Here is a 14,475-nt window from a genome sequence, read left to right as displayed (position 1 = left end):
CTTAAAGCTTCATTTGACTTTTTCTTGAATATATCAAAGCAATATAATATGAGCTTTCAATTATATCGACTAAACATGCATTCATGCCAATGAAATGTGGACATAGCCTGACAGTTTTCTGAGCTAATTAAGATAAACAAATATATAGTCTACACTGACATGTACTTGATCATTGTATTAACTACATAATGACCTTTAAGTTCAAATATAACATTCATATGAGCCGTAGCCTGACTCCTGCACATGTCAGTGTGATTGAACATTAAAAACCAAGTTATATTTGTTCACAAATAATTATTTTATTAATTGTCATTATAGAACATGTAGACAATACACATAACTAATTTGCTTTAACATTTCGTGAAAAGTCACACCAATTTATGGAGACAATTTTCAACTCCAACAATGATTCAGAACAACAATATGTTATGTCCAATTTCTATTTTCTGCTATGAGACCCTCCTCTGCGAGATTGAGGTGGCATGACTCAAGGAAGCCAAGTTAATTCCTGATTAATCTGTTTAAACTGAGGTAATGTGCTCCCCCAGCCCTGAGTGAAGACTGGTCAGAGGGCTCTCCCTTTGACCTCGGCAACACTGATCTCCAACTGCTCTTTGGCCACCCACAGTTCCTCCCTCTGCTGTACAAGTTCACCTCTAACCTCCTGAAGCCGCTCGTTCATCTCCAAGTACCTGCGGCTCTGAAGGTACTTTGTCTCTGCTTCATTGTCTGAGGACCCCCTCTTGGCATCTGTGGAAGGGGACAACATCCAGTTTAGTTCTATAGGTTTGTTACAGCATACAGGCTGTCTAATCAAGAAGACCATTTGCTGAAAGCTCAACATTACATTAGGTGAAATAAAGTGAAAGTGTCTGTTTGAATTCACAGTATTAAGGCAGGCTACCATGGCAATGAACAGGCTACTTAAAGGTAGACTCAGCGATGATGTAGATGCAGAATGTAAACATAGCTGGTAAATTTCCGAAACAACTGAAGCGCGAGGTTCAACCTTTCCTCGCTGTTTTGGTGCTACTCGTGTCAACGTAATTTCACTGAGCCAACCTTTAATGACTTGCCACCTGTTTGACTGATGAACTGGGGTGTTTTCATAAGTAGGATTCTTTGCCGTTTACTCTAGGAACTAAACGAAAGCAAACGGAACGAAACGGGAAGTGACCTAACCGAATTTGTCCTATAGAAACTCGTTTTCGTTGTAAAATATTTTGCAACGGAATCAGACGAATGAATACAACCCTGATTCAAAGGCGCTTAGTGCGTACCTTGGTTGACACCTTCCAGGACGCTGAAGACTGGATCATTTGAAAAGGCTCTGTTGATGTCCTCAAGAATTTGCTCCACAGTGGGCGGATCTGGTCGACTTGGAAGTACCACTCGCTTCTTATTTTTGGCACCCATGCTGATATTCATTCTGCAGAGCGTACTATATGGAATAATGATACCGTGGAATATTATGTATATACATGTAGCTAGCTACGAAACAGTTTGCATCAGAGTCCTGTTGTCAGATCTCCTAAGCAAGCCAATGGTGTTGCAGGGTCTTCTAAACGTACCACTTCTCTGTTGGTAGCTAACTGAAGACTTTCTACGGTGCAATTTCACCAAGCTGTCGGGCAAACGTCGCTAACTCTACATACAACATAACTTGTAACAATATTCATAGCTAGCTAGCTACAAAGGTAGAGGCAAAACAACGGATTGTGCGTGGAGCCGAAGTTGATACGTCATTCGTGTGAGACGGACACGTCATTGCTCATATTTTTATTATTTTTTTACCTTGTTCGCTGTATTTTTAATCCTATTTTTTTATCAAGAAAAAAAAAATCATAATAATAATACATTCAATTGTATTTATTGCCCTCGTGCAATTTAGAAGCCGTTTTTGATTGGGGTTGAACCAATAATGACGATGACGACTAGAGAGCACCCTTTCCTCTAAAATGCTTTTGCCGAGTTCAGGCGCTAATCGGAACTAGGAAATGTCGGACATTTCCGATTTTCTAGTTCTGACAAGCAGACGCCGCGTTCAAAACTCTCGTACTGCCGATTTCAGTGCGGTCAAAACAACTGGGAACTCAGAAAGAAACAAGCTCCGACTGGAAAACATCGATTTGAACGGTCTTTCAACTCGGGGGCTCTTAAAAAAAAATATATATATATATAATGTAGAATAGTCTGTATACATACAAGAAGTACACAAATAGACAATGATAACATGCTAGGGGGTACAGCAAATTACAGATTATACAAAGACCTTAAAAGAAGCACACACATTGATTGTTTTAACAACTTTCTTATTAGAAGAATGTTGAATGGTCTTATTGTACTTCTCGAATTCCTTATAGAAAACACGGAAGTGTTTTTTTATTAGAGAATTTACATTTATGAATATGACATTTTTCCATTAGCACAATTATATGAGGTAAAATAGTGTTTCTTTATCTTTATTATGGTTAAGGAAACCGAGCAGTACATTCTCCCATAACAAACAAAAGTCATCAAGAATATTAACAATTATAAAACTGAATATCTTTCCATAATTGTTTTACATGTAGACAATGCCAAAGTAAATGTGAAACTGTTTCTGGATGCTCAACACAAAAGTACAATCAATGTTAATGTCTTTTTTTGAGTTCCTTCAGGTAATGATTCGCAGGGTAATACTTATGGATCATTCTGAAAGAGACCTCATTGACCTTGTTAACAAGCAAGTATTTGTGTGGTAATAACCAGACTTTTTTCCAACAGATATTAGTGACCAATGTATTCCAGTAACTTGTGACATAAGGAATGGAGACAATATCCCTTTGAAATAAAGCACGTATAGATCTGTTGTTCTGAGGGAGGAAGGAGAAACATATTTTCCCTATTGGAGAGTCAACTGGATTAAGCGAGGGTAGGTCAAGAAGGTGAGGTCTGGCTACACCTCTACATAACATGAGAGTTCCAGATGGAATAGCATCAAAGACTATGGCGAACTCTCTAGGCGTTACAGGGATATTGTAACGAGATAAAAATTCCTCATAATTGAGTGACAATCCTTCTGCATTAAAAAGTTGACTCACCAGCAGGATATGATTATTGAACCAGTTCTTAAAAAATAACAACTTTTCTATACAAAATGTCCTTATTGTTCCAAATGAAATACCTATGCGGGGAAAAAATGTTTATATATTAACGACCACGCTAAGAATACTTCTCTATGAAAAGCATATCATTTTGCAGGAATCTTATCAATGTTAGTTACAAAGTAATATAAAATTGAGGCCACCAAAATGGGAAAAGATATAATGAAGGATGAAATTCCAAATTTAAGTTGGATTCTTTAAAAAAATATTTAGTCCAATTTATCTTAAACTTATTATTCAAAGTAGGAAAATCAAAAAAATTGAGACCGCCATATTCATATGAGTTCATAACGACAGATTTCCTAATATAATGTGTACGATTTTTCCAGATGAAGTTGAAAAGCACCGGGTCAACTGTTTTACCTATTTTGTTGTCAAGATATAAGGACTGGGTTGCATAAGTAAGTCTGGAGATACCTTCAGCTTTAGAAAGCAATACTCAACCTTTCAAGGATAAATCCCTCTGCAACCAATGGTTCAACTTCTTTTTTTTTTTCAATAATAGGTATACAATTTAATGAGCATCTTTCCTGTTGATCCTTAGATATGGTAATCCCAAGGTATGTTACTTTTTCCTTGACTGGAATATTGCATATAGAGGGTCTTTTACAGCAAACAATTCACACAATTCTTTTTAGAGCTCTGACTCATCGACCGGAAGATCACTGACGTCATGATTTGTCACGTATTTTTCAGAGTTCCCAGTTGCTTTGAACGCGGCATTAGTTCCTTTGATCCATGCCAAAGAATCAGTGATCATCATAATGACAAGCAATACACTGAATAAGAAGAGGACACTTTTATTGATACACAAGGTACAACTTACTTTACGTCCTTTTGAGAGTACAACATATGTACATGTATAATAAAAGGAATAAAGGAATGTTTTTGAAATAACTTAATTGCATAACTCATGACGTACCATTTATTACCCTTTCTCCTTCAACTTAAATGATTGGTTAAATACACAGTACTAGTATTTACCATTGGACAATATCACTAGGATTCTAAGACCCAATGTATTTCTAACTTACAGTAGAGGTATGTGTCAATTTCATTTTCATATGGCCTAGATCCGACTATACAAAACTGTTACAAGACACAAAGAGAGAAAAACATGTCCAAAAAGAAACAAAGAACAACGGTGAAAACTAAAGCAATGAAGTCCAAGACCAGAACACTGTGGGCTATTGTTGAAGCATTGAGCCCACACACTCCTGCGGACAAGGACACGGCATTGATTGTAAACCAAAGATCAGTTAAATTCAGTTACTCTAATCAGGTGATGAGAAGGTCAAAATATCAGACATTGCATACCATTCAACTAACCACCCACAACCTTGCGGATGTGAAGTGTTTTTCAGTTGCAATGGTTTTGGTCGATATAAAGCAGAATTTTACCTTGGTTATGTTTTTTTCCTGTCCCGTTATCTGTCTGTGTAATGGTATCCCAATCTCTGTCAGACTTGTGTCATTGTTTTCCAATCATAAGTATTAGTGGTTCAGCAGTTTGCAAGTCAACATGGAAACCCGAAGTCTTTCTTGTGAATCTGGCATGGTTTGGTTTGCTGTCATCAGTAGTACCATCACTGAGACTTGTCTTGGTTGGATGCCTCTACCTGTTGGTCTGTAAAGATAATGAAATACACTTGCTCAAAGTTCACTCATAGTTGCTCATATTTCACTCGTAGTTCACAAAATAAAATGTATGACACTCAAAGTAGTTATGTCAAAATGACATGAGAAATATAGGCACAGTATACACTCCCCTTCATATGTTTTGGACAGTGAAGATACCATTTCAAATTTGGTCCTATACTCCACCATTTTGGATTTGAGATCAAATGTTTCACATGAGTCCACAGTACAGAATGTCACCTTTTATTTGAGGATACATATCTGTTTGACCATTTAGAAATGAAAGCACTTCATGCATCTAGTCTCCCCAGTTGAGGAAGTCATAAGTATTTGGACAAATTCACATAAAGAGGCAATCTGCAGTTGTTACATACATTTTTGGACTTATAAATGAATGATATGTTCCCGTTGATTCTTGAAGAAATGTACAACGTTTGCTTCCCTGTCCAAATACATATGGAGGGGAGTGTACAGAAAGTAGACGGTGCCCATATCTTTCTCATTCATTTGGGAAAACGGCATAGCTGGATCTACACAACAAATGGCATGGGACATGGACTCATACGACGTGAGACGAATTTGGAAGTCGAAAACCATCTGACAAACTTTAGTAATGAACTATTCCTTTAGGAGGTTAGAGCACTTGGTTTATGCAAATAGCAATCTATGCCACCAGATTCACCCACTGCCCACAAAACCTTGTGGTTGACCAGGTGAATACAGTGAGTGATACTGTATACACACACACAGTGTGACTGTGTGACACTTACATTTACATTTGTGTCATTTAGCAGACGCTCTTATCCAGAGCGACTTACCATTAGTCTACAGTGGGTTCAGTGTAGATCAACTCATTGATCATCTTCTGAATAGACATGGAATAGGAACAGACACGACAGTGAGGAAGAATTACTTTCAAAAGAGCTTCACAACCATATTATGAAAGGGAAGCACAAAGCAGTGGGAAGCATACATTTAGAATCATTGAAATATCGGCTAATTGGCTGATGGTCGACTACCTCTTTTCACATTTGAGGTAATGCCTGCTGTAGTGGGTCTAGAGGAGGGAAGCCTAGCAGAATCTTTAATCCAGCCATGTGTTCTTCTCACAAGTCGGATTTGCTGACTTACATCCTCGTTTTCATTCTTGAGAAAACAGTTGGCGAGGAGAGCCCTCAACTACAGACTTTGCCATCTGTTGCTGTGCTAAAATCTCTGACAAAACATTTTGAAAGCTTATTTTGTGTTGGAGGCTGTGCTTTCTACTGCATTTCCTCCAACAAGACACTCACACAATTAAACAATAGACCCAGATTCCAAGCTTGCAGAAAGCGACTATGTGAAAATAACTAATGGCAGCTTTATCAGTATCCATTGTCTACAGATTGCATTGGAGTGGGATTAGTTAGTTAGCACCCATTAACTTCCACATGACTGTACAGAGTATCAGTTTAGGAATGATCCCACCAACAACATTTACCAGCCAGAGGAGAGAAAATAGTGGTCCACAGTGTGAGTGAGAGGTTTGACACATGCTCCATAAAATACATAGCTGTATTCTATTTTGATGACATGCATTTCAAGTGTTGGCACTTTCAATCACACTGTGTTGTCACCTTCTGTTGTTCAATTAAACCATTGAATTATTTCTGACAAATAATAGCAATCAAATGAAAAAAAAAATAAGAGTTGATACTAGCTACTAGAATGAAGGAGTGGTTTCTTAGAGGCTACAACAGGGGTTACAGTGCCTTCAGAAATGATTCACACCTCTTGACTTGTCCCACATTATGTTGTGTTACAGCCTGAATTTAAAATTGATTAAATTTAGATTTTTTTGTCACTGGCCTACACACAATACCCCATAATGTCAAAGTGGAATTATGTTTTTCATAATGTTTACAAATTAAGAAAAACTTTAAAGCTGAAATGTCGAGTCAATAAGTATTCAACCCCTTTGAATAGGCAAGCCTAAATAAGTTCAGAATTAAAATGTGCTTAACAAGTCACATAATAAGCGCAAATAGAGTTTAGCATGATTTTTGAATGAATCTCTATACCCCAAACATACAATTATCTGTAAGGTCCCTCAGTCGAGCAGTGAATTTCAAACACAGATTCAACCAGTGCCATCCGTTTTGTCACCAAAGCCCCATATTCTACCCACCACTGCGACCTGTACGCTCTCGTTGGCTGGCCCTCGCTTCATACTTGTCGCCAAACCCACTGGCTCCAGGTCATCTACAAGTCTCTGTTAGGTAAAGCCCCGCCTTATCTCAGCTCACTGATCACCATAGCAGCACCCACCCATAGCACGCGCTCCAGCAGGTATATCTCACTGGTCACCCCCAAAGCCAATTCCTCCTTTGGCCGCCTTTCCTTCCAGTTCTCTGCTGCCAATGACTCGAACGAACTGCAAAAATCACTGAAGCTGGAGACTCATATCTCCCTCACTAGCTTTAAGCACCAGCTGTCTGAGCAGCTCACAGATCACTGCACCTGTACATAGCCCATCTGTAAACAGCCCATCCAACTACCTCATCCCCATTCTGTATTTATTTATTTTGCTCCTTTGCACCCCAGTATCTCTACTTGCACATTCATCTTCGGCACATCTACCATTCCAGTGATTAATTTCTATATTGTAATTACTTCACCACCATGGCCTATTTATTGCCTTACCTCCCTTCTTACTTCATTAGCACTCACTGTATATAGACTTTTTTTTCTAATGTATTATTGACTGTATGTTTGTTTAATCCATGTGTAACTCTGTGTTGTTGTATGTGTCGAACTGCAGTGCTTTATCTTGGCCAGGTCGCAGTTGTAAATGAGAACTTGTTCTCAACTAGCCTACCTTGTTAAATAAAGGTGAAATAAAAAAAATAAAAAACATAAAGCCTATGGAGGTTTTCCAAGGCCTCGCAAAGAAGGACACCTATTGGCAGATGAGTTAAAAAAAAAGCAGACATTGAAAATCCCTTTGAGCATCGTGAAGTTATTAATTACACTTTGGATGGTGTATCAATACACCCTGTCACTACAAAGATACAGGCGTCCTTCCTAACTCAATTGCCGGAGAAAAAGGAAACAGCTCAGGGATTTCACCATGAGGATGGATCAACAACATTGTAGTTATTCCACAATACTAACCTAATTGACAGAGTGAAAAGAAGGAAGCCTGTACAGAATAAAAATATTCCAAAGTATGTATCCTGTTTGCAACAAGGCACTAAAGTAATGCTGCAAAAAATGTGGCAAAGCAATTCACTTTTTGTCCTGAATACAAAGTATTATGTTTGGGGCACTCTCCATATTTCCAAGCATAGTTGTGGCAAAATCCTAGAGGACAACCTGGTTCAGTCTGCTTTCCAACAGACACTGGGAAAGGAAAGGACAATAACCTAAAACACAAGGCCAAATCTACACTGGAGTTTCTTACCAATGAGACAGGGAATCAAATGATATGAAATCAATGAATGTTTCTGAGTGGCCGAGTTCCAGTTTTGACTTAAATCTACTTGAAAATCTACGGCAAGACCTGAAAATGGTTGTTTAGCAATAGTTGTTTAGCAATTGTCAACAACCAATTTGACAGAGCTTGAATGATTTTTTAAAGAATAAATGGGCAAATGTTGCAAAATCCAGGTATGAAAAGCTCTTCGAGACATACAGTACCAGTCATAGGTTTGTACACACCTACTCGTTCAAGTTTTTTTTTCAGCACCCCCTGAAAAATCATTTTTAAAAAGGAATAAAAAGAATACAAATATATATTTTAGTAGTGCTCTGGGCCTTTACTAGTCCTGTTCGCAGACCGATATAGGTGTCTGTAGCACGGGTAAAAAAAAAAGGTGCAGCACTCTGAAACATCTTCCCGCTGCTATGGAGACATACCCAGAAAGTCTCACAGCTGTAATCGCTGCCAAAGGTGCTTCTATAAAGAATTGGGGCGGCAGGTAGCCTAGAGGTTAAGAGTTTGGGCCAGTAAACGAAAGGTCACTGATTCAAATTCCTGAGCCGACTAGGTGAAACATCTGTCGAAGTGCCCTTGAGCAAGGCACTTAAGCCTAATTGCTTTTGTAAGTCGCTCTGTTAAATGTCTAAAATGTTAAATATATTGACTTATGAAAATGAGATATCGCTGTATTTCATTTTCTATACATTTGCAAAAATGTCTAAAAATTTGTCTTCACTTTGTCATTATGGGGTATTGTGTGTAGATGGGTTAGAAAGAAAATCTAGTTAATCAATTTTGAATTCAGGCTGTTACACAACAAAATGTGGAATAAGTCAAGGGGTATGAATAATTTCTGAAGGCACTATATAGACAACACATACTCTAGGGAAACAACACACAGCTAACATGCAAACAAACTAATAGTGAGACTATATTAGCTTAGCTGGAGCAGTATTAGGGACTAACTAATGGCAATCAGGAAATCAAGTAATAAAGAGTTTGTTACAGAAATAAATAGTTTGTTTTACATACAGCTGATTCTGATGTGCTGAGTAAGCCTTTGGCCCCTGATGCATCTGATGTGCTGGGTAAGCCTTTGGCCCCTGATGCGCTGGGTAAGCCTTTGGCCCCTGATGCTTGTGGCACTATAGACTTGTTTTTCACCAGTGATTGAAGGACTGAGGGACGACAGGAAAGATAGAAAGAGACAAGCCCCATGCAAACAAAGATACATGACGGTTCCTTCAGAAACAAGTAAGCGATCTGTGCACATGAAATTGCAAAAGCAGTTGGAAAGGATGTATACAAACAATCAAGGCTGAAACACACATGCATGTACACACACACACACACACACACAAACAGACACACACACACACAAAAGTTTCTCAGTTTTTACTGAAACTTAAATGGATAGCAATATTTAGGCTAATTTGTTTATTCTGTATACTTTGCATTATTTTCACAGCAAGAATGCATTCTTTCACAGATTGAAAATAGCTACCTCTATTTATATCAGCTGACCTGGTTCCTGCCATCCTTCCGTCTACCTTTTGTAAGCTGTCTATGACCTCAGTTGACATCATTAATCCCTACTGGACCATTTGCCAGCTTATGAAATCCATCACTGGTGTGACCTCATAGCTAACGGCACATGAAATATATCCTCATTGTTTTCTCAATAGATGCCGTAAAGAGTTCAAAGATACTCAACCAAAACAATGGAAATGACATGGAAACGTGTGGGGGAAAGATCCTGAATATCCTCATTGCCCCCAGCAAAATTAGCCTACTGATTATATGTACATTTCACACTACGTTGAGGTAAAAATCGGAGTATAATGTTCTTATGGATGTCAACCCCAATACACGTCCATGTCATCGTCACCAATCAACTGCATTACAGTTAAAAACGACTGACTACCACCACCCATATCTGTATGCTAGCTATGCTACCAGCTTATATATGATATAATCCGTTTCCACTGGCATTGATTGCTACAGTGCATTTGGAAAATATTCAGACCACTTGAATTCTTCCACATTTGTTACGTTACAGTCTTTTTCAAAAATTTATACAATTGGTTTTTTTCCCCTCATAAATCTACACACAATAAATACACCATAATGACAAAGCAAAAACAGGTTTTTAGAAATGTTTGAAAATGTATTAAAAATAAGAAACTGAAATATCATATTTACATAAGTATTCAGACCCTTTACTCAGTACTTTGTTGAAGCACCTTTTGCAGCGATTACGGCCTCGAGTCTTCTTGGGTCTGACGCTAAGCATCTCTCTGTACTTTGCTCCATTAATCTTTCCCTCGATCCTGACTAATCTTCCAGTCCCTGCTGCTGACAAACATCCCCACAGAATGATGCTGCCACCACCATGCTTCACCGTAGGGATGGTGTCAGGCTTCCTCCAGACATGACGTTTGGCATTCAGGCCAAAGAGTTCAATCTTGGTTTCATCAGACCAGAGAATCTTGTTTCTCATGGTCTGAAAGTTCTTTAACTCCAAATGGGCTGTCATGTGCCTTTTACTGAGGAGTGGCTTCTGTCTGGCCACTCTACCATCAAGGCCTGATTAGTGGAGTGCTGCAGAGATGGTTGTCCTTCTGGAAGGTTCTCCCATCTCCACAGAGGAACTCTGGAGTTCTGTCAGAATAAACATTGGGTTCTTGGTCACCTCCCTCAACAAGGCCCTTATCGCCCGAGTGCTCAGTTTGGCCGGGTGGCCAGCTCTAGGAAGAGTCTTGGTGGTTCCAATCTTCTTCCATTAAAGAATGATGGAAGCCACTGTGTTCTTGGGAATCCTTCAATGCTGCAGACATTTTTTGGTACCCTTCCCCAGAGCTGTGCATCGACACAATCCTGTCTCTGAGCTTTATGGACAATTCCTTCGACCTCATGGCATGGTTTTTGATCTGACATGCACTGTCAGCTGTGGGACCTTATATAGACAGGTGTGTGCCTTTCCAAATCATGTCCAATCAATTGAATTTACCACAGGTGGACTCCAATCAAGTTGTAGAAACATCTCAAGGATGATCAATGAAAACAGGATGCACCTGAGTTTAATTTCGAGTCTCATAGCAAAGGGTCTGAATACTTATATAAATAAGGTATTTCTGTTATTTATTTTTTATAATTAGCAAAAACCTTTTTTCAATTTGTCATTATGGGGTATTGTGTGTAGATTGACGAGGATTTTTATTTATTTAATCAATTTTAGAATAAGCATGGAATGTAACAAAATGTAAAAAAGGGGAAGGGGTTTGAATACTTTCCGAACGCACTGTACATTCTCCAAACATGCTTACAAGGACATTTTGGACATTGGTAAATAACCTACTAACGTATTTCAAAACAGTTTGTAGGAAACGACAACACCCTAGGAAAGTCGAAAATAAGATAATACTTCACTTTAAGGTGTACATGAAATGCATTGGGGCTAGGAGCTAGCTGTTTCTGGACTGGTCCGTCAGGGGCCTCTGTACCTTCTCTGGTGACGGACTCGGCTGCGTTCATTGCCTTCCCGCTGAGGTCATTGACCATGCTGTCCACGGTGGCCTCGTGCTTGAGGAAGAAGGGCCGCACCACCCGGTTGTACAGAATCTGAGAGCCGTTCCATGTGATGGGGGCCATGCACCACAACAAGAACAGGCACTGACAAAGAGGGAGGGAAAAAAACAAGAACATGATTGACACATGTTGAAGGGCACCACATACTGCCGTAACCACATAAGCAAAGCATGACACCTCCATGAGCCCAATAAAGCATAAATACAGGTGTTTGATCACCGGTATTTCACAGCATACCGTGAATTTATTGACATGTACTTATGAATGTTTAAGTATAGCAAGCTTATAATAGCTTGTTAATTGCTTATTAAGTGTTATATGCTGCTATATTCCGTAGCCTATAGTGATTTTGAATTATATTGTAACTGTAAGGTCAGTGGTTGGTCACAATGAGTGAGTTGAAGCAGTTTTCAGTTTGCTTAGGATATAAGGCACACAGTCCGTCTGTATGATACACATCTGATTATCACCTTACCTTGAAAGCATAGTAGAAAGGAAACCAGTAGAGGAAGATGTCAGAGAAGAATTCTGCCAAACTGAAGATTCCGTAGACTACCCAATAGGTCAGCCATTTTGTGTCATCTTCTTTGTTTGTGCTCTCGATGGCTTTGATTCTACATGGAAGAGTGGAAACAGTACCCAACATTACATAGCCCTAATTGAGGTAAGGTACTACATAACATAAAATGGCAACACATAAACGGTCTAGCTTAAACATATAACTTTAAAGCTAGTTTGCTACTGTTCTTACGAGTAATATGCAGGATACACAAATCCAATCATGTTACAGAGGAGGGAGGCGCCATAGCCGTACACCAAATACAGTCCCGTCAGAGACACTGCACCTGTTGATAACACAAGAGACATGACGAGAGGTCAAGCATTACACTGCACAAAGATCCTAATCAAGCAGTGCACTGCTACTTCATGAGAATGTAAGTAGTCTCGGGGAAATTGCGAGAGGAGTCTCATTTAGAATGTCATGCAAAATGCATAATTGTCTCGATAGCAACACATAACTGATTTCATAATCCTGGAGAGAGAGAGAGAGAGAGAGAGAGAGAGAGAGAGAGAGAGAGAGAGAGAGAGAGAGAGAGAGAATGCCATGTAACAGCTGCAGAAGAAACATTTAAGAAATTATAACTTGAGAATAGTCCAATCTACAAAAGGATGTGTTTGCCAGTGATGATATACTTACATCGCCTACTCTCATATTTAGGACTACAGGTGACTACAGTTGTTCTATGGCATTGTTGATTCCTCGTTCACCTCCACACCCAGAGACAACTCTCTAGTCTCGTGCATGCTTGTAGCGATTCATTCCATGTCGAATAAAACAGTATTGAGAATTTGCTGGAAGCAATTGTGGGTTCACGGAAGTATGTGGGTATCATTGGGCACCAGGCACGGGTAACTACATCATCACAACTGAACCCATGGCACAAGGGCACATGGCTCTCTATGGTGGCGCTGTCTAGGGCTAATACCAACATGTGACATGGAACATGGAACAGTATACAGTAAGTGCAACCCACTGGTATGGACGCACTCCTTGCCCATGCCTTGCCAAAGTCCTCTGGAGGGTGACAATGAATCATTCAACATAACGGACAGTCTGAAACTACCAAGACGTGGCACTGTGGTTGGATTTGTGACAGTGAAGTACCTGAAGGAAGTTTGCTTGTTTTTGTTTACATACGGTAATTGCAGTAGTATGTTCAATTATAAATACTGCACCATTCAAATATTTATGTTCCTAAAAATCTAATGAAAATAATCTTTCATTACAATATTATTAGGTAGATCTAATATTTATAATTTACACAATGTAGGTAGAGGTACATCTGAAGAGTGTGCGTCTAAAGAAACACACCTGTTGGTCAATACCAAACTGTGCACCATAGCATAACCTACTTATAGGCCTTCCAATTGGCTGCAGTTCGTGTTCACAGCAAGGACTACAAGTGTGCCGCGCATTCGACGAATGTAGACTTCCAATGAATTAATAGCCTACAGGTTTCCACCTTTGACATAATGGTATTTAAACATGTACATCAAATTAGCATGACATCAAATGCGTCCTCCGAATAGGCTACACAAAAATTACATACCTACGGCAATAATTTTTTTCTTGATTCCCGTTTTCTCCTCCAGTTTTCCAAGGAAATCTGTCACCATGTTTTTCTCATTTAGAAATTTATCTGCGCGATCTCGAAGTTTGTTAAGTACTTCTGAGATACCCATGGTGACGTGACGGGTTACAGAGTTCGGAGTTTCTTAACGCCAAATTCGAATAATAAACATATAAATAAACTATATTTTCCCTGTGGAAATCTGAGTCCTCGTGCAGTTCAAATCCGCTGACGGGACAGATTTCGTCTCCTTAATCCGCTTTACTGGAGAGTCCCCCGGTGCGTCATTTGGCGGCGGAGAGGGAATGGTCAAGGATCATGACTGGCTAGAAGGAAACCAATAGGAATACAGATTATAATTATCTGAAGTTGTACAGTGCCAAATTCCAACAGGCGTTTATCTGCTACACTGTATACATTTCAACAGGTAAAACAGCCTATATGGGTGTGTGCCTATAATGTGTCTATATTTCTAACGGGAATCATATGTGTTGCTGTGTAGAATTTATTA

The 14,475-nt window shown here is 39.2% G+C and overlaps 2 protein-coding genes across 4 annotated transcripts; both read right to left on the bottom strand.

Annotated features, from left to right (window-relative positions):
- Window positions 1-277: 277 nt before the first annotated feature.
- On the bottom strand, window positions 278-1,768 carry cssa10h19orf25 (chromosome ssa10 C19orf25 homolog). Its single transcript, XM_014216039.2, has 2 exons — window positions 1,281-1,768; window positions 278-750 (listed from the first exon to the last, which is right to left on the bottom strand). Exons 1-2 carry the CDS (start codon window positions 1,426-1,428, stop codon window positions 566-568), a joined length of 333 nt encoding a protein of 110 aa, XP_014071514.1. The 5' UTR covers window positions 1,429-1,768; the 3' UTR covers window positions 278-565.
- Window positions 1,769-3,930: 2,162 nt separating this feature from the next.
- On the bottom strand, window positions 3,931-14,275 carry LOC106613602 (receptor expression-enhancing protein 6). Of its 3 annotated transcripts, none has more exons than XM_014216032.2 (7): window positions 13,944-14,275; window positions 12,584-12,677; window positions 12,308-12,446; window positions 11,748-11,916; window positions 9,277-9,422; window positions 5,603-5,646; window positions 3,931-4,773 (listed from the first exon to the last, which is right to left on the bottom strand). In XM_014216032.2, exons 1-6 carry the CDS (start codon window positions 14,074-14,076, stop codon window positions 5,605-5,607), a joined length of 723 nt encoding a protein of 240 aa, XP_014071507.1. In that variant the 5' UTR covers window positions 14,077-14,275; the 3' UTR covers window positions 3,931-4,773; window positions 5,603-5,604. The 3 variants fall into 3 exon arrangements, with proteins under 3 accessions (XP_014071507.1, XP_014071506.1, XP_014071509.1); XM_014216031.2 differs by having other exon boundaries at window positions 5,603-5,649; window positions 13,944-14,273; XM_014216034.2 differs by lacking the exon at window positions 9,277-9,422 and having other exon boundaries at window positions 5,603-5,649.
- Window positions 14,276-14,475: the final 200 nt, after the last annotated feature.

The sequence above is a fragment of the Salmo salar genome, chromosome ssa10 (assembly GCF_905237065.1).
Source record: "Salmo salar chromosome ssa10, Ssal_v3.1, whole genome shotgun sequence".
In the NCBI taxonomy this organism is placed as follows: domain Eukaryota; kingdom Metazoa; phylum Chordata; class Actinopteri; order Salmoniformes; family Salmonidae; genus Salmo; species Salmo salar.
Note: the sequence above shows the minus strand (reverse complement) of the source record. Positions and strands in the feature narration are given on the sequence as shown.

Excerpts from the sequence above, each read along its gene's own strand:
- cssa10h19orf25 (XM_014216039.2), bottom strand. The coding sequence starts at position 1,428 with ATGAATATCAGCATGGGTGCCAAAAATAAGAAGCGAGTGGTACTTCCA. Across the intron at positions 751-1,280 it reads CCTGGAAGGTGTCAACCAAG|ATGCCAAGAGGGGGTCCTCA; the intron begins GTACGCACTAAG and ends CCCCTTCCACAG.
- LOC106613602 (XM_014216031.2), bottom strand. The coding sequence starts at position 14,076 with ATGGGTATCTCAGAAGTACTTAACAAACTTCGAGATCGCGCAGATAAA. Across the intron at positions 11,917-12,307 it reads CTTTCTACTATGCTTTCAAG|TGCCTGTTCTTGTTGTGGTG; the intron begins GTAAGGTGATAA and ends CCTCTTTGTCAG. Across the intron at positions 5,650-9,276 it reads TCAGCACATCAGAATCAGCT|AAGATGATCAATGAGTTGAT; the intron begins GTATGTAAAACA and ends ATGTCTATTCAG.